Below are 25,579 nucleotides of genomic sequence, written 5' to 3'. Positions count from 1 at the left end.
CAAACTTAAGCCTTATTTTGCACTCTTCTTATAGAACCACTGTTTCGTTGACATGTAGCTTGCATTAAATTACACAAAAAAAAAAAAACAATTTTGATTTAATTATTTAATTTTCTCCCTTATACATTATTATTTTTGGTCGGAAAGACCAGATGGCATAGTTCTCAAACAATTGTATTTAAGTACAATTAAAAATATTATAACTAACTCGAACTCGACGATCTGCGCCGTAGAACAGTTACCATAGCGGTCTGATGCGGGTTCGATCCCCGGCCAGACCAATATCTGAATGAGGAATTTAGATATCTTTTCGGGGTGTCGGTGTTTGTGTACCTACTCATCTTTGTGTGTTCATGGCACACACAACACAATGCAAGGGCTGTGAGTGTAGAAAGCGTGTTTCTAATTAAAAACAATTTTTCTACTTGACTCAAAACTATTTTACTACTTAATCTACAGTTCATATAAACTTCATGTGTTAAAAATAATTGCATTACCTTATATTCCTGCATTTTTATCAGTCATTGCATTTTTATCGTGCAATGATCTTTTATGTTTTTTCCTGAAAATGCAACGCAAACTGAGTTTGCGTTTGCTCTGCAAATAGATGAACGATAAGGATACATTATGCATTGAAATTGCAATACAATTTTATATACAATGACGTCCTTTCTTGGTTATTAGTAAAACTTTATGAATGAAATTTACAATATGAAAATTAAGTCGCATTTTTTATGATTTATTTAAATATTTGAAGGTGGTAGAACCCTCTATAGTTCTGCCTTATAATAGCAATGTTAAGCGCAGCGGTGTTCTGGTTTGAAGTGTGGTAAGGGAGACATACTTTTCGAGGCATTCCAGCTTAGTTCTCAGGGGTAGCGGCGCATCTTTGGCCGACCTCAGGTAGGAAACTAATCTTATCTGGGGTTAATTACAAATGTCCAAGGGCGTTAGTAAATTACTGTCAGGTGAACTGCATGCTCGTTTGTTTTCATAATATTGTAAAAAAATAATAATTCACATTATTCTTATTTACTCAATTGACTAAATAAATCGCGACGTAAAATTAATAATTATATCCCGTAAAAATCATTTAACTTGCTAAATATGTGAAATAGTATTTTTCTAAAACTATATTATAGTCGATAAATAATAAGTAATAATAGAATAAACATTTAATTTTATTGTTATCTTTGTATATTGACATCACAGCGACATCTAGCGTCTAATGGCAAGATATATGCTGACATCTAGCGGTGGAAAGCAAGTAACTGTACACAGTACCATCTATGAACACATTTTTTACATCGTACTAGTCTTAGGTAGTTTTCTAAGTTGTTAATAGATGGCTCTGTGTACAGTTTACTATGAATAAGTCCTGCTTGTTTGTTTATTGATATTATAAAAAAAAAATGGAATAAAGTTTGGAAAAGCGTAAAAATTAAAAACATTTGGTAACAGTAAAAAAAAATTAAAATAAACAAAAACTATGTTTCCGCCCGGGATCGAACCGGGGGCCTTCTGCGTGTTAGGCAGATGTGATAACCGCTACACCACGGAAACGATTGAGAGTAAGTGTGAAATTTTGACATAGAATTAATGTATGTAAAAGTCGTCATAATAAGGTTAAATGATCGAAGGTTATTAACAATTAAGTGCGTCATACTATCAATCGTCACTATCAAAACAGTGTGTGTATTGCATTAATTGTATTGCAAAATTAATAACGAACTACGTATTTGGAAAATAAATAAGTTTGAAGCATTTTTGAAGGTGGTAGAACCCTTTGTGATTCGAGTCCGCTTGCACCACCGCCACACCTATATCTACCTATTAAGAGTAGTGTCAAGCGCTGCTGTGTTGTGGTTTGAAGGTTGTGGTGAGGGAGACATACTTTTCCGAGGCGTTCCAGCTTAGTCCTCAGAGGTAGCGCATCTTTGGTCGACCTCGATGGGAATATCTAGTACTATTTGGAGTTGATTACGGATGTCCATGGGCGGCAGTAGCCACATAAAATAGCCACAGTAGCCATATATAAAGAAATGCTGTACAGCAACGACATCAGTGTCACACAATAAATACCAAAAGACCGGTTATTCTGATTTTGGGAAGCGGTTTTTGCTTAAGAGTTGTAACTAGACAATACTGTTTTTGAGCACTTCAAACCAGTTTCACTCAATGGGAAATTTGAGGCTTAATGAAAATGACAATAATTGTTAGACTAAATAAAATTTATTATTAATAATAATACTGATCTAAAATAAATAGGTCGATTTTTTTTTAATTCTATTAACATTGTTATCAAAGATAAGATAGTAATAAAAATATTATTATAAACGTAACTAAAAAATGCCTTAAATAGGTACTTATAATAAATTAAAATATTTACAAGTATTTTTTTCAATAATTGATATTACAAAATACTAAGACTAGAAATAGGAAAATTATTTCTTATAATTAAAAAAAAAACACATTTAACTTAACATCGACGAAGTAACAAATAGACACCTAACTCAACAAAACTCTTCTAAAAGACTGTTATAAGTATTCAGTTTTCCCTACCACTTACAATCTATTTTATGTTAACACATAAAACACTTGATGTTTAAAAGTCAACACTACTCCACTTCTTAAATCCGTTATCTTAACACAGCAAACGTCAAACATTTTAAACCCACCTCAACACTGTAAGCTATCCAGACGAATACACTTTTTAAATTTTGTGAAGTTAACACATATATTTATCTAACACTTAACACTCTGAACACAACTCAACACTTTGAAGTCTCTGCCGAACATTTCCCCATCTTCAAGTGTTTGTGGCAACGGCATGTTGAGGGTCTCTGGTAGAAACAGTGACGTCACACCACCCAACATGCTCAGAGCACCCATAGTGATCAAGGGCAACGACCTCGCGTAGACCGCCTGAAAGAAAAAGAAAACAAATTTACGAACTAAATTTTCAAAAACTATGTTGTTAGTTTCTTTGGTCTGTGAATTTAAATAATTAGGTACTTGAAGTAGCAAAATTAGTTCTACCTACTCTTTTTTAGTCTTGAGTGCGGAACCCTTATGATGAAACCTTGCGCAGTAATTCATATATTTTTTTTAATTAATAACGGTAAACCACGCGGGTCGTCATAATAATAAATTTATTATGACGACCCGCGACTCAGGCTTCTCTCAGGAGTCCCGTAATTATACTTAATCCACTCACCAAATGAACAATATACGGGCAAGCCAGCAGACCCAAGCCGGCTATGAAAGAGGCGGCTCCCATGGCCTGGGATCTCAGGACAGTTGGCAGTAGCTCCCCAATCAGCACGTAGAAGACCGCGAATGATGCCGCCGCACACAACCGACCCAGCATCGCTAGGGCTACTGTCACCCACGGCGATTCTGGAACCAAACTTTTTATATGTCGCGGATCCTGCTAGAATTTCTTTTTTTTTATAATATAGGAGTAGCAGACTAGCATGCAGTCCACCTCATGGTAAGTGGCTACTACCGTCCATGAAAATGTGCGGAACATCAGATAAGATTAGAATCCTGCCTGGGGTCGGCCCCAGATTCCCCGCTACTCTGTGTAGCAATCTCTTCTTGTTCTTGAGAGTAGCGTAACATCAGTGACAAATTTCATGCAAGACTCCTATTTTATAATAATGGATTTTGTTAAAAAGAAACAGCTCAATTATTAAAATACTGAATCGTCCTAAATACATTGATTTTCTCATATATACAAGCTCTAAGATGAACAAAACGTAAGCACATCAGTATGATTATGGCATCTACTGTAAAATCACCTTTTACCAAAAAAACTATAAATGTCAAACAGGTTACCTTCAGATACAAGCACACAGCTGAGACAAGCCAATCCCCCGATACACATGAACACACAGAGGGTCCAACGCCTTCCAAAACGCTCCATACACCGCCACGCGATAAAGTATGACGGTAGTTCTACAGCTCCACCTAAAATTAAGCGTGAACTTGAGCATAGATGCATGTTCGAAAAACCCTCCAGAGTCTGGAACGAAATATAGCGTTGGATATAGCTTGAAAATCCGGACTTGGATATACGAGTAGTTTTTGTTTATAATACAGGAGTAGCAGACGAACATACAGTCCACCGGATGGTAAGTGGCTACTGCCGCCCATGAACATCTGTAATTAACCCCAGATAGGATTAAATATTCCTACCTGAGGTCGGCCACAGATGCGCCGCTACCCCAGAGGACTAAGCTGGAATGCCTCGGAAAAGTTTGTCTCCCTTACCACACCCTTCAAACCGGAACACAGCAGCGCCTAACACTGTTGTTATTAAGTAGAAATAGGCGTGTAGGAAATTTATTACTATTCGATAAAATTGAAATATTGTAATCATTTTGACTATAAAAGTCACTATATTATTACAGTATACTTAAGCATAATTCATAAAAAAATTAGATACAGACAGTTCGGTACTTACCAATAAAGAACGCTAAGTAGTCATCAACACCCAGATTAGGAGTGTTATAACTAAGGCTATTATATACAACACCTAGCGCCACCCAATCAAATGTGAGAATGAAGAACTTCTTCCTTATATTTGGATATCTGAATATATCTAGCGGAGACGCCTTGCAATCTCCTTCTGAGTTCTGATCATCCATTCTTTTATTCTCCATGATATCTTCTTCAGCTTCTTCTCTCATGAACATTCTGCTGACAAATTGAAATGACTTCCTCCTTAACGTATTAGCTGGTGATTTGGGTGACGGTTCAGTTTGTGTCGATTTTTGCAATGTCTCCGTATTCAAATGTGTTTCTTGTTGAACCTTATCTTCTTTACGCTCATTCCTCATTTTGGATTTCTTATTCACTATCTCAGCAACTTCTAGAGCTAATATTCTTTCTAAGTTATCCGTTCTGTAACGTTCGTCTACATCGGATACTCTTCTAAAATCCGGTTTGAATGTAAGCATGTTACTTATTCTTCGATCCAAATATTCCTCTTTGTCATTTGGTATTTCGGAGAAGTTAATTAAGTGGCCATTGACGGGAAGCATTGATACTTCTGCATCGCTCAGCTCTGTTTTAAGTCTTTTCTGAAAATATTAATGTGAAATGTTGTAATATATTTCAACATAACATAACTTATATAGCGAAATTTTACTACATTTATTATTCTTTGTTCTAAGCCTCTTTCACCCATTTGCTTGTTAGTATCAAGCCTATTGGTTTATGAGATTCTCTTTTAGATTTTGCTTTTAGTTTGCTACTGTTACTGTTATAAGTTTACCGTAACACCCAAAAATAATACCAGTTTAAAATAGAGTCTTAAAACAAATTTGTTAAATATGACAGTAGTCTAAAATATCTCATGAAAATCACAAGATTTCTTTTACTTACAAGCAGTAAACACTTACATGAATTTCTATCAGAAATCCTCTTGATAGCGTGATTCCATTCTTCTGAGCGAGGTCTCGGAGGACCTTTTCAGCATCAGCTATTCGACCTCTGCCTACCAGCCAGCGAGGAGATTCAGGGATGAGCCAGTAATAGCTGGAAAAAAGTCGCAGTCCTATAATACGGTATTCTAATTACACGTTGAAGTCAACACGACCCGAAAAAGAAACTATAAGAATATTAAGTGACAAAAAATCATGAATTCATCATCAATCTAATCATGAACTAAAATCTGCAATTTTGAGTATGTCATTATCTACTGTCGTATTTAAAAGCAAATTCAGATATAAACCATCAGTATTCATGATAGTATTTGTAAGCACCACCAATTAACACTGAAGTTGATTAAGGATCACTGATGCATCGCTGCCTTAACTAAAATGGGAATGCTTTCTATATGTATTTGATCTTTACCCTGAACACGGCAGCGCTTGATCCTGCCGATTTGCCTAAAAATATAGTCTTTGTACTAAATGTAGTCTGCCCTTGCGAAGACAAACCATTAACATCTACAACTTGTCAGACACTTATAAATGAATACCATAATACAACTTACCCATAAAGTAGCACAAAAGGAAGACTGGTGGCCAGCGAGAGATGGAACCAGTCTCGCAGAGCGTACGCCAGGATGGCCAGCAAACACATGCCTGCTGCGAACATCATGCCCACGACTATTCCTGAAATACAAATAAAGTTACAAGCTCTATGTTTAAAATACCATGTGTTAAAGGTAAATAAATATGTAAGGGCTTGAATAAGAGTGTATTACGTAGCTACGAGATTAAAAATATGATTGACCACCAACGATTATCTTGAGGATTCATTTACATTGCTTTACATACTATTCAGACATAGAGCGTATCAGACACGTATCTTGGTAGACAAAAACTAATTGTGTAGGAATCCGAAGATCGGAAAATTTGTAGTGATAACGCTACTGTGTTTTGGTTTAAAGGGTGTAGTAAGGGAAAGACACTCGTCCGAGGCTATTCAACTCAGTTTTTAAAATAAACAACGCATCTGTTGCTTATATAATATCAGGTGAACTATATGCTGGTTTGCTAATTTTTCATCATAAAAAATACCTGTATAGGTCCTGCGGGCAGGTGGCATGAGCTCCAAAGCTAGGATGAAGGGTAGTTGGTACAGCGCTGGGAAGAAGAGGCCTCCAGCAATCCTGAGCGCTACGTAGGTCCAGTAGGAACCTGGGAACGACGCAGCAATGGTCAGGGGAACTTGTAGGAAGATCATCAGCAGGATTGTTGGCCGACGACCGTATCTGGAATATAAATAGTGGAATAAATACTAAATGAGCAGATTTTTATGCCATTAAATTAATGTAGGTGGTCTATAGTAGTAGTAGTTTGCGTAGGTGGTCAACATTTTTAAACTATTGAAAATTATAAAACAGTATTCTTCGAACGGGGACGTGCTCCCTCCACAGACATTTCGCTAAAAAGTTGCGGAATTGTGGATTTTTTTTATAATATAGTCCACCTGATGGTAAGTGGCTACTGCCGCCCATGCACATCTGTAATCAACCCCAGATAGTCGTGAGGTCGGCCACAGATGCGCCGCTACCCCTGAGGACTAAGCTGGAACGCGTCGGAAAAGTCTGTCTCCCTTACCACACCCTTCATAATGGAACGCAGCAGCGCCTAACACTCCTATTATTAGGTAGAAATAGGTGTGGCGTGGCGGTGGTGCCGCCGGAGTCGAACCACAAAAGGTTCTACCACCTAAAGGCTGGCTGGATGCTGGCTGCCTGACAAATGAGGTAACCTTAGTAATCAAAACCCTCAAGTATTGCAACGCAATGTGTAATTGTCATAAGGTAGAACGTTTTTCTAAATGGAGTTAGTTCAAGATATCCACTTACTGGCGACCACTTATCATGAAGTGCTACTCTATGCTACTTCAAACTTACATGTAAAAAAGTAGGTTGGGTTATTTTGCCTTGGTTTTGTACCCAGAAAGCAGATAGCGACCGAGATCTTGGAAAGTGAGTTCATTAATCAGTGTTTCAAATACCCATAAAATGACACGCGTGGGATGAAAGACAGCCCATAATTAACTGGCAAAGTGAACGTTCGCGCTACGTCCAATAGTAAGACTGATGACAAAAGTATATTTTCTTACATCGAGATATACATTTTCAACATCTTCATAATACTCAGTATGAGTAATCCTCTTTTTGTTTATATTTAAGAGATAAAAGGAATAAATGAGTGTACCTGTACAGTCTTAAATGGACACAAAGATAAGATTAGATTTATCTGAGATGCGTTGTGTGAACTAAATTTGAGTCGACGAAGCGGATATCCCACCACACCGTTGAAAGTGCCTCAAACTATGTTTAATAGGTATATAGGGGAGGTAATGATACAGTAATCTAACCCTATGGTACCCTACTGGTACTCCCATCTTGAATGTCATTTGTAGATTTTAAGGTAATTGAATGTAATTTGTAGTGTGTAGAATTCTTCGTGGCGGCACGACCACCACATCTCTTTCCAACCTAATAATAGTAGTGCTCTGCGCTGCTTGGGTTGAAGGGTGTGGTAAGGGAGACATACTAATCCGATGCGTTCTAACTTAGCCATCTGAGAAGATAGGTTTCTAATCTTATCTGGTATTACATATGTCCATTGTCCATGGGTGTTTGTAACCACTTACCATCAGGTGGGTTGTACCTGAACTGAAGTACCTGGAAGCATATATTGAAGCAGGTTATATCAAGTATTACCTATCAGACATCCATCCAAAAAATAGATTCCCAAAAATAGAGCCGACCCAAAATAAAGTGTTGCTTGTTCGCGGCAGCCAATCATTTTCGCAGACTAAGGAGAACTGGAAATTAAAAATATTTATAAATATATGACAGTAATATTTAGGTGTGTATTTTGGTGGAATAAAGTATGGTTCTACTGAAAAGGTATAATCTATTTCTAGCGTTATGCAGTTCTTGCGTTTCAGTGGAAGAATGACTGACCTACATATGAGGCGATCATCGTGGCAACATATTAGTGATCAACTTCAGGTTATCCTGTTCTATCCAAATATGGTTACAGAAATCAACGAACGACAGTTGCCTCTTATTGTAAGGTGGATTGCATGCTTATTTATTGTTTAATAACAAAATTACCGTCATTCCTTGCATTTGTTATCGTTAACTCCATAGAAAGTAGAATAGAATCAGACGTAAAACTCAGATTTCAATTGCAGCCATGCAATCACCCTGCTTTCCCAGTTTTCAGCTGTCTCCTGTGACCCAGAAAGAAGTGATGACAGCCATTACGTCAATTAAATCAAGGGCCATGGGGTGTGATGACATTAGTAGGACCATGATTTGTCAGATAGTAAAAAATCTTTTACCAACAATTACGCACATTATAAATTTTTCTTTACTATCGGGCCACTATCCTTCTATTTGGAAGAAAGCCTTTGTGCGACCTCTTCCTAAAGTCTCAACTCCTTCCCTACCAAATCACTATCGCCCAATCTCTATACTTCCATTCCTTTCTAAAGTTTTGGAAGTCTGTGTTCACAAGCAACTTTCCTCTTTTGTGTGTAACCATAACCTACTGAGCGTATATCAGTCTGGGTTCCGTCCTGGTCATAGCACCACTTCTGCATTGATCAAAATCACTGATGATCTAAGACGGGCCATGGATAACAGAATGGTCACAGTAATGGTGCTAATTGACTTTTCAAACGCTTTTAACACAGTCGACCACGATATTCTCCTTTCCATCCTTTCGCACTTAAATTTCGCCCCATGTACCCTTAAGTGGTTTGCATCATATCTTCGCGACCGTCAGCAGGCAGTTCGTCTAGAGCGCAAGAGCTCTAAGTGGGCTGACCTTACTGCTGGGGTTCCGCAAGGCGGTATACTTTCTCCTTTATTATTTTCGTTATACATTAACTCCATCACTTCACTTATTAACTGTTCGTATCATCTATATGCTGATGATTTACAATTATATGTGCAGACAAGTATCGGTGAAGTTGACAAAGCTATTCAGGCTATCAACAGTAACTTACAGGCTGTGAAGGATTGGTCTAGTCAGTATGGTGTTTCTGTTAATCCTTTGAAGTGTCAGGCCATTATAGTAGGTAGTTCGAGACTGCTGTCTAAAGTCGACTTTGCGAATTTACCCGCTATTACATATGACAATATCACTATTCCTCTGTGCAATGCCGTGAAAAACCTTGGGCTTGTCATTGATAGTAGTTTGAGCTGGCGAATGCAAGTCACCGAGCTGAGCCGAAAAGTAAATGCCACGCTACAATGCCTATATCGGCTTAAAAATTTTCTGCCGCACAGAACTAAAGTTGCGCTAATTCACAGTCTCGTTCTGCCTGTTATTGATTACGCGGATGTGTGTTATCCAGACCTGACGGATGAATTTCTTGATAAGCTAGAGCGCCTTCTTAATAATTGTATCCGATTTATTTTCAACCTACGTAAGTATGATCATATCTCTAAATATAGACGTCAGCTTAAATGGCTAACTATTCGTCAAAGGCGTAACTCTAGAATTCTCCTGGTTCTGTATTCTATTTTACATGATCCAGCTTCTCCTCCGTATCTAAAGGAAAATTTTCAGTTTCACTGTTCGTTTCACGGCAGTGGACTACGTTCGTCCAGAATTCTTAAAGTCAATATTCCACCGCATAATAGTGGTTTTTTCCAGTATTCCTTCACAGTACAGGCGATACTACTTTGGAACGCCCTGCCCGAAAACATTAGGAAAGCCACTTCTAGGAATACCTTCAAGAGAATGGTTCGGGAGCATTACTTACGTATGTCCTCCAATACTTGAGTCTTTAAACTCTCCTTAATTCACTGTGTTGTATATATTTATTTGTATATATTATATTTTTATTATATATTTATATATTATTTATTTATATTTATTTATAATTATTATATGTAGATATTGTATGTTTTTTTCCATAGTTGTATTTATTGATATTTTATTACTGCTTATGTTTATGCCTACCACATGCTATCGCCATCACCCAGGGTCGACTGGCAGAGAATGCCATTAGGCATTAAGTTTACCCTTTGTAACCCTTAGTTTAAGGTGTACAAAAATAAATAAATAAATAAATAAATAAAAAAGTACGGTATTATCCATTCATTCCGTTCCTAATGTATTAAATAAATATCTGCATGCACACCGTAGACATCCGCTCTCGCCGACGGCTGTGAGAGAACTGACCATCGTACATCAGCTGTCACTACCGCTGTCAGTCAGCGGGTAGTCAGCTGTCACTACCGCTGTCAGGTAGCGGGTAGTCAGCTGTCACTACCGCTGTCAGTCAGCGGGTGGTCAGCTGTCACTACCGCTGTCAGTTTGACAGCGACGTAGAATACCACAATTACCATTTGTACAGACCTCCGTGACTAGGGTCCGTTTATAATGTTCCTTGTCGAATTGCCAGCCGTTCGTGCAAGCCGCTGGTATCGGAGTCCTTATAGCTGGGATCACCTTCTTCACTTTGGATATCTAGAAAAAAATATCCAAATATTAGTATTTAAAATTACCCACATTTGTAAAAACTCGAGAGTTCTTTATAAAAGCTTAATAGGTCAGCTCAGCCATTGAATAGTTCAGCTCTATAACAAATTTTTAGTAGCTTTTAATAGTGTATTTAATGTTCACGTTTAATAAAAAACATTATCATATGTTATATCATTTTGTTTTTGACAGCATGACAGATTTTAACATATAGGGTATCGTTTGATTCGACTAAATTCGGGAGTAACGTAGCGAGAAAAATGTAATTGTCTATGGGGTAACCACGGAACAGAAAAAACTAATATTTACTGTTCCGTGGTTACCCCGTGGTTACATAACAGAAAAACTAGTTTTTACACGCTTTATATTAGCTTCACTTGTATGTTTGTCAGTGAGTAACTCCGTTTTTCAGTAGAAAGAGATCAACATACATCCTTATCTTACCTTACCTTTTTTAGTTCATTTTATCATAAAAGCGTGTTTTTTAGTTTTTTTGAACTATATTTATTTCTGTTCCGTGCTAGTAACCATAGACTATATTTTTAAGCAGTTATAATAATTTCTAGATTAAAATTTAAATGCCTACTTGTTTGTCTCGTTCCTCATTTCCTAGAGCCGCTGTTAATTGTCGAATTCTGACCATCCGTAAACTTCCTGCTTCCCGGACGAGTTCTGACCTGAAAACAGAATTTTGTGTAAAGGCCGAAGACCCTTTGTGCTAGTGTTGCACTGTGACATAGTAACTAGAAACGTGGAAGCGATGTTTCAAAAATAATAATTTATTTCTGTAGTGCAGTGCTAAAAGCGCTGCTGTTCCGCTTTGAAAGTCGTGGTAAGATGTTTCAGCTTAATTATCAGGTGTTTAATCATATCTGGAGTTGAATACACCTGTATTCAACTCTAGCACTCAAGGCACCTGCCTATGAGCAGCAGTAGCCTCATTAGGTCGACGGCATGCTCGTCTGCGAGTCCTGTATTATAAAATAAACATACACTAGTAAATATGTCACTACGTCGTCGTAAATATATCACTTACGTGGCGTGGCGTGGTCGTGATAATATTGACATTTATTATTCTGGGTTCCATGCCTGGTTATGCAAGCTGATTAATATCTAAATAATGAATATTGACATTGACCGTTACTCCTTCTAGTATACGTATATTTTTATATGTGTGCCTTTGGTACATATAGGGAGTCTTGTAGTCGGGATGTGAGTGTTTAAAGTGATATTTTAAAATTTTAAATTTTAACTAATAATTTCATATAATAAAATATGAAAATTGAAACTGTGCCTTTATGTTTGAATTCAGAAACACTGTTGCCGTAAACTTTGTTTTTGCTTACTTTTAAACACAACATTTAAGCGGTTATCTTTAAGTGCACATAAATATAAAGACGGCCTCTAAATAAAAACTCGTAAATTTCAATTTTAGAACTATCTTGACCTATTTATTCGCCATAAATAGTCTATCTTATCTCGCCACGCGCTCGCTACGACATAACCCTTACCCCGAACAAGTATTTGTGTTGTAGCGAGCTGGCATTCTTCCAATGTTTGGTAATGCGTCGAAAATCAGACATTCTATAGGTAACCCGAATACTGTTTACAATTCAACGCACGGCACTCGTATGCCTACGAATTGGCAATAAACATGTTTACGTTTAACCAGCACGTTGTAGTAAACGTTAAACGGCTTAACGCGTTTTATTCGGTTTTATTTGTATGTAGAATCCTGTGGTTCGACTCCGACGGCACCACGGCCACACCTATTTCTACCTATAACAGCAGTGTTAAGCGCTGCTGTGTTCTGGTTTGAAGAGTGTGGTAAGGGAGACATACTTTTCCGAGCGGTCCAGCTTAGTCCTCAGAGGTAGCGGCGCTACTGTGACGGACCTCCGATAGGAATCTAATCCTATCTGGGGATGATTATAGATGTCAATGGCCGGCGGCAGCCACTTACCATCAGATGGACTGCATGCTCGTCTGCTACTCCTAAATTACTCGTAAAATAAAAAACGTTGGTATAGTAAACGTTAAACGGCTTAACGTGTTTTACTCGGCACAGACCTTTGTATGTAGAACCCTGTGGTAAGATTCCGGCGGCACTACAGCTACACCTATTTCTGCCAAATAAAAGCAGTGTAAATAATTATAATCTATCAAATTAGAACACATGAGCGCTTCACTGCTGTTTTAAGAATAAATAATGTAACGGTAGTGACTAATCGTTTGCCGATAAATCTTTAATTTAATATCTTTTGTGTTGCTAGAGTCGTACACTCCATCCTCATCCTGGGGTATTGTGAGCGACTATCCTAATTATGTACCAGAACGAGTATAGCACATAAATCTATTATAGTTACCTATTATCGTCCAAAGCAGCATATAAGCTCTTCGAGTGAATCACGTATTGTCTGCAAGTGTTGTACACTCCATCCTCATTCTGGGGTATCGTGAGCGACCATCCTAAATTATGTAGTAGTGCAAAAATCAATTAAAATTAAAGTTACCTATCATTAACATATTCGTCCAAAGCAGCATATAAGCTTGTTGGGTCTATCACATATCCTCTGCAAGATTCATACACTCCATCTTCATCCTTGGGTATCGTGAGGGACCGTACCAGGTCATTTGGCAGGCCGAGGACCTGGAGTTCTGGAGGCGGCGCACACCAATGGTCCGGGGTTGCGTTTGTGAACACCTGGAAAGATAATAGAAGTGGACTTTTACTAGTCTGCGACAAGAAGATTTTGGTTTTGGAGTGTGTATAATTATGTCGCTGGAAGACGGAAGGTTGGCAGTAGAAAGAAGTCGTGGTTACGTAACATCCCAGAGTGGACCGGAATAGCCAGCGCCGCTGAGTTATTTCGCAGAGCTAAAAGCAAGGAGGATAGCAAGAAGCTGATAGCCAACCTTCAATAGTATGGAACAACAGTCAAAGACATAGATAAGTGTAGATATCTCACCGCCTTGTAGTTGAAGGAAGCCATTAAATGACTTAAACGGCTAACAGAAATGTCAGCCGTTTACTGGCTGTCATGGTGTAATTTACGCGGAACAATGCCGACATGCGCAGTTAAGACACGAAATCGAAGAAAAAGTGCGATGAAATATCGTTTCATTCGTAAGTGATCTAAAAACTATTTTTTTTAATATTGTTCAAACACGAAAATAGATGACAGTGACAATTGTTAAAAGGTTACATTTTCTTGTTAGGAGCGAGTAATCTTTACTAATCTATGGTCAAAGATAAGGCGTTCCAACGCGTAGCGAAAAAAGTCTAAGTCTATGATTCAAATCAAATCAAATCAACTCAGTCTTTATTTGCAAATAAGGTTATACAATAGGTGTTCAATTGATACAATGATCTCTTATTTTGCTAAATAGCATGCAATTATATAAAATTATAGTTAGTAGGTATTACAATTATTAATTATGTTTATGTCAATTATTTTATAAAATATATTTTAGGGTCAATTTTAACAATGTCAATATTTTATTTACTAAAGTCACATTGAAATAATTTTATCATTTAAATATTCATTAATTGTGTAATAACATTTTCTTAATAATAATTTCTTAAGTCTACGTTTAAATAGTTTTATATTAATATATTTTAGTTCGTCGGGCAAGTGATTAAATAAAATTGGTCCCATTCATAATAGTACGAGAGCTAGCAACGTCGAGAAAACAAGAATTTCAGGTAGGCCAGTTTTTAGATATGCTCTCTCTCTCACTCTCCCGGACATCATACGGGCTATCTGGCTGGCGACAGTGGTTGCGCTCATCAGTGCGCATCGTACCTGTACAGGTAAAATATCAATTTTTCAAATCATTTTAAGAAGTTTTTTTTTTTTTATTGTTTTTATTGGACTTTTTGCAGTATGAATCTATTATTGCCAGGCATTTTTAGTGTTGTTTTAATTGTGCCAAGCGCCAATTTTGAATGCAAAAATTTTTTTTTTTCGAATTATTTTAGTATGGCTGAAATTTTAATATGATGTTATTTAAGTAACTAAAAACACACATTTAATTTGCCAAGCAATAATTCGATTGTTAACCTTCGGCCAAATCGATCTAAAATTGAAAAGTGGAGTGGTATCATTTTACTTGGTATAGAAATAGTTGTCAAATAAATTACAGAAAAAGGATTGAAAACTATTAAATTAATCTGTGGATTAATACGGAATCAAAACAATAATTTATTTTTCTACAAAATCTCGATTTTTAATCAATAATTGTATCACAAAAAAAGGGGGGCATTTTGATAGTCGTCGTCATCATCTTCATCACTGCTGTCATTTTCATTGTCATCATCGTCTTTTGAATTGGTATCATCTTTTTGTAATAAATTATTATCTGCAATAAAATGAAAAATTTTATACTTTTTTCGGGTAAAAAAATTTATAAGTGCTTTTATTTTTAATTTTTACCTTTAATTATAATGTCGGCAACTAATGATGGTAATTGTTCCCCAACAAACCAGATAAAATCGTATTTTCCGTCATTTATGGTCCAACCGGAAGCTTGCGGCGATAAAGATGTTGGATATTTTAAATATGCATTCCTCCAGAACTTTGTTAACCGTCAGTGTCATTAATTTGCTCTGGTAACTGTACACTATCATATTTAAGTTTAAAATTTACACGTATTTGTAGAACTTCTTTACACTTTTTCAGTTTATCTTCTACAAAAGAGATTATTTTTCCATTTCTGTCCTTACAAAAAACACACTTCAATTTTTCACTAGCCATTGTAAAACAATTTCATTAAAAACATTAAAAATACCGGCAATAAATGCATCGACGTGACTAAACTAACGCCATCTTGACTACAAACAGCTGTTGTCGTCTATCTCGCTTGCGCGACTAGCACGTGATTGTCTGCACTCCTCCAATATGCCCAATCACTTTTCAATTTTAGATCGATCTGGCCGAAGGTTAACAATCGAATTATTGCTTGGCAAATTAAATTTGTGTTTTTAGTTACTTAAATAACATCATATTAAAATTTCAGCCATACTAAAGTAATTCGAAAAAAAAAAAAATTGCATTCAAAATTGGCGCTTGGCACAATTAAAACAACACTAAAAATGCCTGGCAATAATAGATTCATCCTGCAAAAAGTCCAATAGAAACAATAAAAAAAAAAAACTTCTTAAAATGATTTGAAAAATTGATATTTTACCTGTACAGGTACGATGCGCACTGATGAGCGCAACCACTGTCGCCAGCCAGATAGCCCGTATGATGTCCGGGAGAGTGAGAGAGAGAGCATATCTAAAAACTGGCCTACCTGAAATTCTCTCTCAAAAACGTTGCCAGCTCTTAGACGATAAACTTAGAATTTTTTCGCTATGACATCCTATATCTATGGTCCCATTACATATATACTTTTTTTGAAAAAACTAGTTTTAATGGTGTGATGCGGCAGTACATAATATTTGTTTCTTGTTTTACGATGATATTTGGTGTACTTGATTTGAAATAAATCCATATGTTCATATACAAACGAACAGGCCTCCAATATATATAATGCTCATGCTCAGGTAACTCACCAATGACCGATCTTCAATAAGACTTCAGTGCTATTTGCGACAAATGTATGTATGGTGGTGATTGTTTACTGTAGGACTACCATGAGTTTACAAAAGTATTACTCGCTAGCGACTGCGTAAAATAAATGTATGAAAAATTGTACAGCGCCTCTAGTGGTTACTCGTAGAACTAAATTCCGTAGTGACGTAACTCGATACGTAAAAAACCTATCGAAATCAAATCGCTAGCGAATGTCATTATGATCTATTGCCATACAAATTCGGTCCCATGAGTCATTAATTTGACAGACGTTGTCAAGAAATACCGTAACGATAGTAGTTATGTTATTCACTAGCAAAATGACAATAGTTTTCTATTTACAATTTCTATAGTGGCGTTTCTATGCCAACTCATGGTAGTGCTACAGTTTTATAAACAAAATCTATATTCGTACAAAAACAATTTGATATGATTTGATTTGACATTACACTCAATGCGCAATAAAATACTGTTTGTCAAACCAACACTTTTTGTCCTGTATTCTTAGTGTGAGTTTTTACGTTTTTACAAAAATGATTTTGTATTTGTTTACGTATTTCCCATACATTTCCAATCGGTTCTGATACAGTTCGCTCGGGGCGCTGATTGGAAACGAATGGGCAAATACGTAAACGAATACAAAAACAGTCATTTTTGTAAAAACTCATACTAAGGGTACAGATTCATATTTAGAGTACTTAGGTACTATTATATAACGTCGTCTGATAATGTCGAAAGGTAAATTCGCGGTGAAATCAAGTTCATATATCTTTTACAGTAGTAATAGTATTTGTCGAATTTTATGTATTTCAGTGGTTAGTTATTTATTACAAATTGAGAGGAATGAAAGTTGCCTAAAATGTTTTACAAGATGTGTGAACTTACATGTGTGAAATATTATGGCCTAATACGGTGTTCCGCAAAGTGTGAACGGTGGCACACTGGTGTACCGTGATCATTAGTTGGTGTAACGCGGAAAAATAAGGTAAAATTATTAACCGACTTCAAAAAGGAGGTGGTTATCAATGCGGCCGGTATCTTTTTTTTTATGTATGTACACGAATTACTCCGCCGTTAGTGGACCGATTTTAATAAAATTTTTTGATTGTATAGAGACAAGCCGGAAGTTGGTCCCATTTAAATATGGTTAGGATCCATCTATGGGTTCTGGAGAAAATGAGGGGAACTCCTCCACCCATGTAAATATAATTTCGTTGGATAACGATGTAAACAGCGTGTCTAAATGAGCGCCGACTTCAGAAATATGTACTAAACCAATATTTATTTGAAATATTTTTTACTTTGTAGTGACATAGAAGTCGGTTGTATTTTTTGTTAATTTTTTTTTAGTAAGTAAGTAAGGGTAAGTAAATACCTACAATAATAACGCGAGCGCACGAGTAAGGCGTTTTGTTTCGTTCACCTAATTCTTTGGTTTCAATAAATGTTCATTAATATTACTTAAAAACCTATTTTTCATTTGAGGTGTACCTCCATAAATTTTAGTTTTCCTAGAAGTACCTTGAAGACAAAAAGTTTGCGGAACACTGGCCTAATAACCTCTTCGTATTCTGAGAGAAGATTAAAAATACTATAATTCTGCTTACGAAATACTTTATTGACACCTTACATATGTGTACCTATTTACAAATACGTGAAGACGCTAATCCTCACAGCAAATGCTGTGAGGATTAGCGTCTTCACAACTTTATTCGTCAAATAATCGAATAAAGTATCGATACTACACTAGTGCACTAATGCAGTGATAGCCTAGTGGATAAGAAACTCAGCCTCTTGATAGAGGGGTCCGAGGTTCAAATCCCAGGCACGCACCTCTGATTTTTTAAAGTCATGTGTGTATTAGACATTAATTATCACTTGCTTAAACGGTGAAGGAAAACATCGTGAGGAAACCTGCACACCTGAGAGATTTATTAAAAATATATATATATCTCAAAGGTATGTCAAGTCTACCAATATGCACTTGGCCAGCGCGGTGGACTATGGCCTAATCCTTCTCATTCTGAGAGGAGACTCGTGCCCAGCAGTGGGACAATAATGGGTTGTTGTTGACTACACCAGTAGTTTGCAGAATAGTAGTTATTACTTATCGGATTATTCAAACTCGTTCAATATGTCATGTCTGACAAATGATAACGGTTTTGGCCTTGAATCAAGAATTTGAACTCAAAAAATACACTTGTTTATCCATTACTAGCTTTGCTGTGCGGTTTTACTCCTTTTTTTTGTGTACCAGGGGAAACCTTCAAAAGGTACCCGGTGTCGTAGGAGCGACGTGGGGTTATGTGGGATTCTTACCGCGCTATAACCCCCCCGGTGGCCGTCCTCGGCGCTGCGTAGAGGGCTCCGGGATCTCCAAAGGAACGCATTAAGTATTATCCTTGTTTGAAGATTTGAACTAAGTTTGAAGGTGGTAGAACCCTTTCTGGTTCGACTCCGGCGGCACCACTGCCACACCTATTTCTACCTAATAGCAGCAGTGTCAGGCGCTGCTGTGTTCCGTTTTGAAGGGTGTGGTAAGGGAGACACACTTTTCCGAGGCGTTCCAGCTTAGTCCTCAAGGGTAGCGGCGCATCTGTGGCCGAGGTAGGAATATCTAATCCTGTCTGGGGTTGATTACAGATGTCCATGGGCGGCAGTAGCCATTTACCATCAGGTGGACTGTATGCTCGTCTGCTACTCCTATATTACAAAAAAATACATACTTAAAATTAATCTACTTAGTGATCTCTTTGTAATCGCCGACATATCTCTATTGTATGAAACACATTCGGATCATTATCTCAATTGTAAATATGACGTCGGTATTTCTCAATAATATCTAATATATACTTAGTTCTAAAGCTGCAGAAATTGTGTTTTGCTTGTACTCGCTGATTTAACCTTTTTTATATTATCGTTACTATTATCTTTCTTTTTTAGTCTGAGACAAAAACAAGGAAAACTGATAAGTAAAAGTGAAAAATTGGCAGTTATATTCCCGGCGTTGGCGTCCATTTCTTACAAGTTCACAACTAAAAGAAAATATTTATTTTGGAACGTTTACGATTATGAATGTGTTATTGACAAACTATATTTTACTGCCGACGTATAGCCGTGTTTACTAGTATGTTTCTTATAATATGTCTATCAATGCTAGACATAGACATCTGTAATTAACGTTTGTTAAAAAAAACAGTGTTAGCCTAGTGGTTAAGAAACTCGGCCTCTTGATCGACGGGTCTGAGGTTCGAAACTTAGGCACCTCTGATTTTCAATGTTATGTGCGTATTAGAAATTAATTATAACTTGCTTAAATGATGAGGGAAAACATTGTGAGGAAACCTACATACCTGAGAAATCTTTAAAAAAAGTTTTCAAAGGTATGCGAAGTCTACCAATACGCACTTGGTCAGCGCGGCCTAACCCTTCTCATTCTGAGAGAAGAGCCGTACTCAGCAGTGAAACAGTAATGGGTTGATGATGAATAAACGTTTGTAGGTGTTAGAGCCCTGTGTGGTTCGAGTCCAGAGTCACATCTACCATCTAATTCTGCTTATGATTAGGGTGTAAGAGTGAGGATGACCCTTAATTGCGTCCTCAACTCCTCCTCCTCAACCGCAATTTTCAAAATCGGCGGCAGCAAAAGCAAATCTAGGAAGCAAAAGTGGCGACAGACCACTTTTGCTTCCTAGATTGCCCCTGCTGCCATAACATTGAAGTTGGTAGAATCCTTTCTGGTTCGATGGCGGCACCACCGCCACACCTATTTCTGCCTCATAACAACAGTGTAAGCGCTGCTGTGTTCTAGTTTGATGGGTGTGGTAAGGGAGGCATACTTTTCCGAGGCGTTCTAGCTTAGTCCTCAGGGGTAGCGGCGCATCTGTGCCCGACCTCAGGTAGGAATATCTAATTCTATCTGGGGTTGATTACAGGTGTTCATGGGTGGCTGTATCCATTTACCATCAGGTGTACTGCATGCTCGTCTGCTACTCCTACTTATATTATAAACTACCTGACCCGGCAAACTTTATACCGCCTCAAAATCCATTTATCAAATATATATCATATAAAATATAGCCGATGTTACTCGTGGATAATGTAGCTTTCGAATGGTGAAAGAATTTTTTAAATCGGTCCAGTAGTTTTTGAGCCTATTCATTACAATCAAACAAACAAACAAAGTTTTCCTCTTTATAATATTAGTATAGAAAAAGGCACGTGTGTAGAGATACTCCCGATATCGCCACGACCGCCATGTACCCTAGATTGCCCCTGAAGCAGATGTGTCAGTAATCCGTCTGAGTTTATTGTAACTCGTAAGTTACCTCCGACACTCAAAACAACCCAACAAATGCATAGAGGAAATACCAAGGATTAGAATATAAACAGAAGTGCATTTACATATAAATACCGCGAACTATTATACCTACATCGAACTAAGCTTTGAAAGACTGAACTGAACACGTGTTACACCATTTCTAACCTAACTACTTTAGTTTAAGTCACGTTACCTTATAACAATATGAACGTGATGATGAATGTAGTGTGTTGCTTAGACACACCATTTATTAGTAAAAGCAATTATGAGCTCTTAAATACTTATTCAAACTGACATATTCAAGGTTAAGCGTCTAAGGAATGTAAATTATAAATAAAAAATGGCCGAGCAATTTATGGTTTGAGAAAAAGGCGCGCATGAATAATGAGGTACGTACTGGTACGTATAAAATAAATTTATTTACAAAATATATTATTTTTAAAATAGTAAATAATAATAACGTTTATTTCAGACGTTGGTACATCCATATGTCGTTAGTGTGTTAGTAATAATTGTATTTATATTATGTTAGTATTGTTAGTTATGATGTTTATCTTATACCAATTATTATACATTTATCTTAGACCAATGGCTATCTCCATACAGTGCCTTTGAATAGAGTAGTCCGGTCTAGCGCAATCATCTTTAGGATGCTGTTGGGGCTATTACGCAAGCGATGTAAAAAGTTACAAACAAATATGACTATATCTGATTGTAACTGCCGCCCACGTACATCTGTAATCAATCCAGATAAGATTGGACCTACAGATGCTTACCCTTACCATGAGTTTTCAAAATATTCCACAATTTTACGTTACGTTTACTCAATCCATTATTCTGTTCCGTTTGCTTCAGTAGACTGAGTAAATGTAACAATAAGTAAGTGCTCAAGTCTTTTTGTCTGCTTCACATGTTCGCAAAAAACAGAGACAAAACATAAAGGGCCATTTTATCAATATAGACATTTAATGTTACGTTACTGACAGTATAGTTCTGATACAATCCGCAAGGGGCGCTGATTGGAAATTGTATGGGCAAATACGTAAACAAATACCAAAACAGTCATATTTGTCAAAACGTAAAAACTCCTGGTACGGGTACTGACCTGAGGACTAAGTTGGAACGCCTCAGATAAGTATTTCTTCCATACCAAACCCGAACCGAAACACTGCTGTTATGCTAAAAAATAGGTGTGGCGATCGCACCTACGAAGTCGAACCACAAAGAATTTTATCACTATTGTAAGTCCAGATTTTCACGATGATATTTTGTGACTTTTTTTACATTGTCACATTTTTTTTACTTTTACTCCTGAGGTTTGCCAATTTGCATTTGACGACCTTAGTGGACTATGGAAAACACCTTTAAGTAAGGAGACACATAACCAGCGTCGCCATGAGCGTCTCTAGCAAGATTTGAAGTAGGCATCCCCTCAAATCTGAAGATTTTTGTACCTACGATACTGCTGGAATCAAATGGAATGACTTCTTTTTATAAAATAGATTATCAGATGAGCACGCAGTCCACCTGATGGTAAGTGGCTACTGCCGCCCATGGACATCTGTTATAAACCCTAGATAGGTTTAGATTCCTACTTGAGATCGGCCATAGATGCGCCGCTATCCCTGAAGACTAAGCTGGAATGCCTCGGAAAAGCATGACTCCTTTACCACACCTTTCAACCAGGGCTTAACAGCGTTAATAGAAATAAATAGATGTGGTGGTGTTGCCGCCGGAGTCGAATCACAGAGGGTTCTTCAAATAAACGTCAATAGGGAACTGCTTTCTATCAGGTAGTATAATAATTACAAAGAATAGTTCATACCATGAAGAGTCCTGGTTTGAAGATTTGAACCCTTCGTGGTTCGACTTTAAATACGCCACGTGTTTGAACATCTTTACATCAAAAAGTATTTAGTTTAATCTTACCTGAGAAAATACAAGAAAAGAAGTAGGTATAGCCGCAAGTCCACACAGAAGATAGAAGAGCAGAATGTGCCACGTGCCACTCTTAGTGGCAAGCACCGCTGCCTCATCAAGCTCCTTGGTCCAAGAAGACATCTTGGTGGCACGCGATCACGAATTATCAATCACTTCGTTCAGTTTGATGATCACGTAATCAATATCACTCATTTCAATATTATTTTGTGTCTAATTTTAATATTATTCGGTGCCTAACAAATAAAAAGAGAAAAACGAATGAACACTTTTGTTAGTCAATAAATCACTATATTTAGATTGATTTAATTATTACCGTTCGAATAACGATACTAAAATATTAAGTTGAATATTATTTATAGTTTATTAACATTTGAACTCTAGTTTAACAATGTTTTTTAATTATTCTCACCACCTATTCAATTAAAAAACTGCACTATAAAATATTCACAAGCGGTATATTTAGAAATAATAATAGTTTATTTGATATTTAGGCTTCCACGAATTAAAGATTTAAGCATCTTCAATATTGTTTATTTTGTTTAAATTTAAAGTCTATTTCTTAAATAATCACAGCACTAAATAATATTCACGCACAAAATATTTAATATTTATTTACAAGTTAAATATTCACATAGCATTAATATTTTAAATTTTAATTTGAATAGCCGAATGTGAGTTACGCGTCACAGTTACGTGCGGTATTGGCAATATTTCATTCAGAACTGAGTACTCAATGAAGTTCACTACCTACTGTAGTGTAGTGGATCGAAATAATGCTATACGCGTTCAGTGGACACTGTTTCGGTTTGACAGTTCCGAGTTCGATTCTCGGTCAGAGCTGTGTTTAGGCCAAGTACCATGCCGAAGTGCTAAGGTTTCCAACACCTTTTAGATGCTTTATTATTTTTTGTCTCATTATGTTTTTTTGTATTTCACATTATTTGTAAAGCAACCTACGAGTAAATGGCTTAACGGATTTTAACATATGAGGTGTCGTTGGATTCGTCTAAATTGTGCGACTGACATAGGTGACATATTCATAAGCAGTTGGTTTTTATTTAAATTATTACAGAACATTTGCATCTATAGCGTCAGCAAGGACTCATGTCTTATGTAGGTTTGACAGATTTCCATGGGCGGCAGTAGCCACCTCTACCATCAAGTGTACAGCATGCTCGCTTGCTATTTCAATGTTTTGAAAAACAAATAATGTATTTTTGATATATTACTTGTATGGTATTTGATAGTAATTGTATGAATGTTTAAATGAATATGGTAATTAATAATTAAATGAGTACAATTAATACTTATGAATGTAAATTATGATAATGAGATTTCTTTTTCTTCTTAAATGATTTGTAAGACGTCTTGTAAATTATGATATTTGTATACCTGAAAGGGTCGAATATAGCGAACTTTGTACTTTTTAATACCTGTAAGACCTATATTCACAAATAAAGAGATTTGATTTAATTTGAAATCTCTACCATTAGTAGTATACATATTATTACTATTAGTAGTATCACTATCATTATAGTAAATGGAGTAGCGTTTGCAACTCTACATAACCTAGAGCCATAGCGCATTTCATTCCTGCCGATCTAGGATGCATAATTTACAGTCCTGACGCATTTGACCTATTTCATTACTGACCTGCTACTCTAAGGTTAGGTTTTAAGGTCTTACTCTATCTCGGACCGTTATAAAAACATAAATCATGTAATCTGTCTTACTCTATCTGAAGCGTAGTTCCGCGATATATACAGCGTAATAGCTGAGCGACTCTGGCAAGGTTTCAATTTTGCACCTCCAGATATATTTCAATTTTGTAACTTTCACAAGGTATGAATTTTGTGCCCCTGGCAATATTTGAATTTTGTGACCCGGGCGATATTGAAAATTGACGCCTCTATGAGTCGATGTGTTTATGTGTACAAGCGAAAATTTGAATTTTTGTTTCCTCCAAAATTTGAATTGTACACCGCAAGGCAAGATTTGAAGTTTCCGCCCCTAGTAAGTTTCAATTTTGCAGACCTAGCAGGATTTGAAGATTGCACCCCGGACTTTACATCTGAAAAGAATTATAATCTTGCTGACCTAATCAATCATAATCTTGGTAACTTTTTTCGTCGACTTATTTAACTTCACTTAGAGGTTTGAAAACCTTCGTGTATTATTGACTTATAACCCGTACTATCCTTACAAATTTAAAGAGCAGCGTGATGAAGAAAGCTCTGGTTCTTCCAATTGGACAACCCACGCCCAGCTTAGGGGTAGACTACAATGATGCTTACTTCGTTACTGGCATTTTTATGTAGATGTAAGTCAAAAATATAAGTTTTATCATGAGGATTATGATGACAATCAAAACCTTGTCCAGAAGGCTAGCCAATAAGAGAATGCTACATGCTTGACCGACCCGAGCAGACCTTACATGCATCGGTAGATACGCATCGAATCATACGAAATGAATGAGTTATTGAGTGTGTTAGATACAATACTATGACAGGTGTGTTTAAGCAAAATGGGTCTTCTAATTTGTTCTCTTTTTGTTATCTTTTAGTTTTACTCTTCACAGACTTGCGGTGGTTAAGAAACTTGGCCTCTCATTCGGAGAGACTGAACTTCAAATTCCAAGCATGCACCTCTGCTTTCGAAGTTGCGTAATAGTAAAGTTATCGTGAGGAAACCTGCACTAAAAATCTTGACGGTTTGTGAACAAATAGGCACTTGGCCAGCGCGATGGACTATGGTCTAAGCCT

The 25,579-nt window shown here is 36.8% G+C and overlaps 1 protein-coding gene and 1 non-coding gene across 2 annotated transcripts; both read right to left on the bottom strand.

Moving 5' to 3' along the window:
- Positions 1-1,490: 1,490 nt before the first annotated feature.
- TRNAV-AAC (transfer RNA valine (anticodon AAC)) lies at positions 1,491-1,563 on the bottom strand. The gene has a single exon. It is a non-coding gene; the product is annotated as a tRNA-Val (tRNA).
- Positions 1,564-2,221: 658 nt separating this feature from the next.
- Positions 2,222-23,560, bottom strand: LOC140756549 (organic cation transporter 1). The gene is made up of 12 exons (XM_073092072.1): positions 22,806-23,560; positions 13,490-13,680; positions 11,563-11,653; positions 10,854-10,964; positions 8,195-8,298; positions 6,534-6,727; positions 6,005-6,125; positions 5,409-5,544; positions 4,469-5,087; positions 3,841-3,972; positions 3,218-3,399; positions 2,222-2,925 (listed from the first exon to the last, which is right to left on the bottom strand). The coding sequence occupies exons 1-12, from the start codon at positions 22,935-22,937 to the stop codon at positions 2,746-2,748; spliced, it is 2,193 nt and encodes a 730-aa protein (XP_072948173.1). The 5' UTR covers positions 22,938-23,560; the 3' UTR covers positions 2,222-2,745.
- Between the last annotated feature and the right edge of the window lie 2,019 nt (positions 23,561-25,579).

Source organism: Epargyreus clarus, unplaced genomic scaffold, assembly GCF_041222505.1.
Source record: "Epargyreus clarus isolate Ecla_fem2 unplaced genomic scaffold, WU_Ecla_fem_2.2 ptg000035l, whole genome shotgun sequence".
NCBI classification, from domain to species: domain Eukaryota; kingdom Metazoa; phylum Arthropoda; class Insecta; order Lepidoptera; family Hesperiidae; genus Epargyreus; species Epargyreus clarus.
Note: the sequence above shows the minus strand (reverse complement) of the source record. Positions and strands in the feature narration are given on the sequence as shown.

What these genes read in the sequence shown, in the direction of transcription:
- LOC140756549 (XM_073092072.1), bottom strand. Translation starts at nt 22,937, where the DNA reads ATGTCTTCTTGGACCAAGGAGCTTGATGAGGCAGCGGTGCTTGCCACT. An exon ending in ATGAGGAACGAGACAAACAA is followed by an intron (nt 10,965 to 11,562) that starts GTAGGCATTTAA and finishes ATTTTTTTCTAG; the next exon opens with ATATCCAAAGTGAAGAAGGT. An exon ending in GCCCGTATATTGTTCATTTG is followed by an intron (nt 2,926 to 3,217) that starts GTGAGTGGATTA and finishes TTTTTCTTTCAG; the next exon opens with GCGGTCTACGCGAGGTCGTT.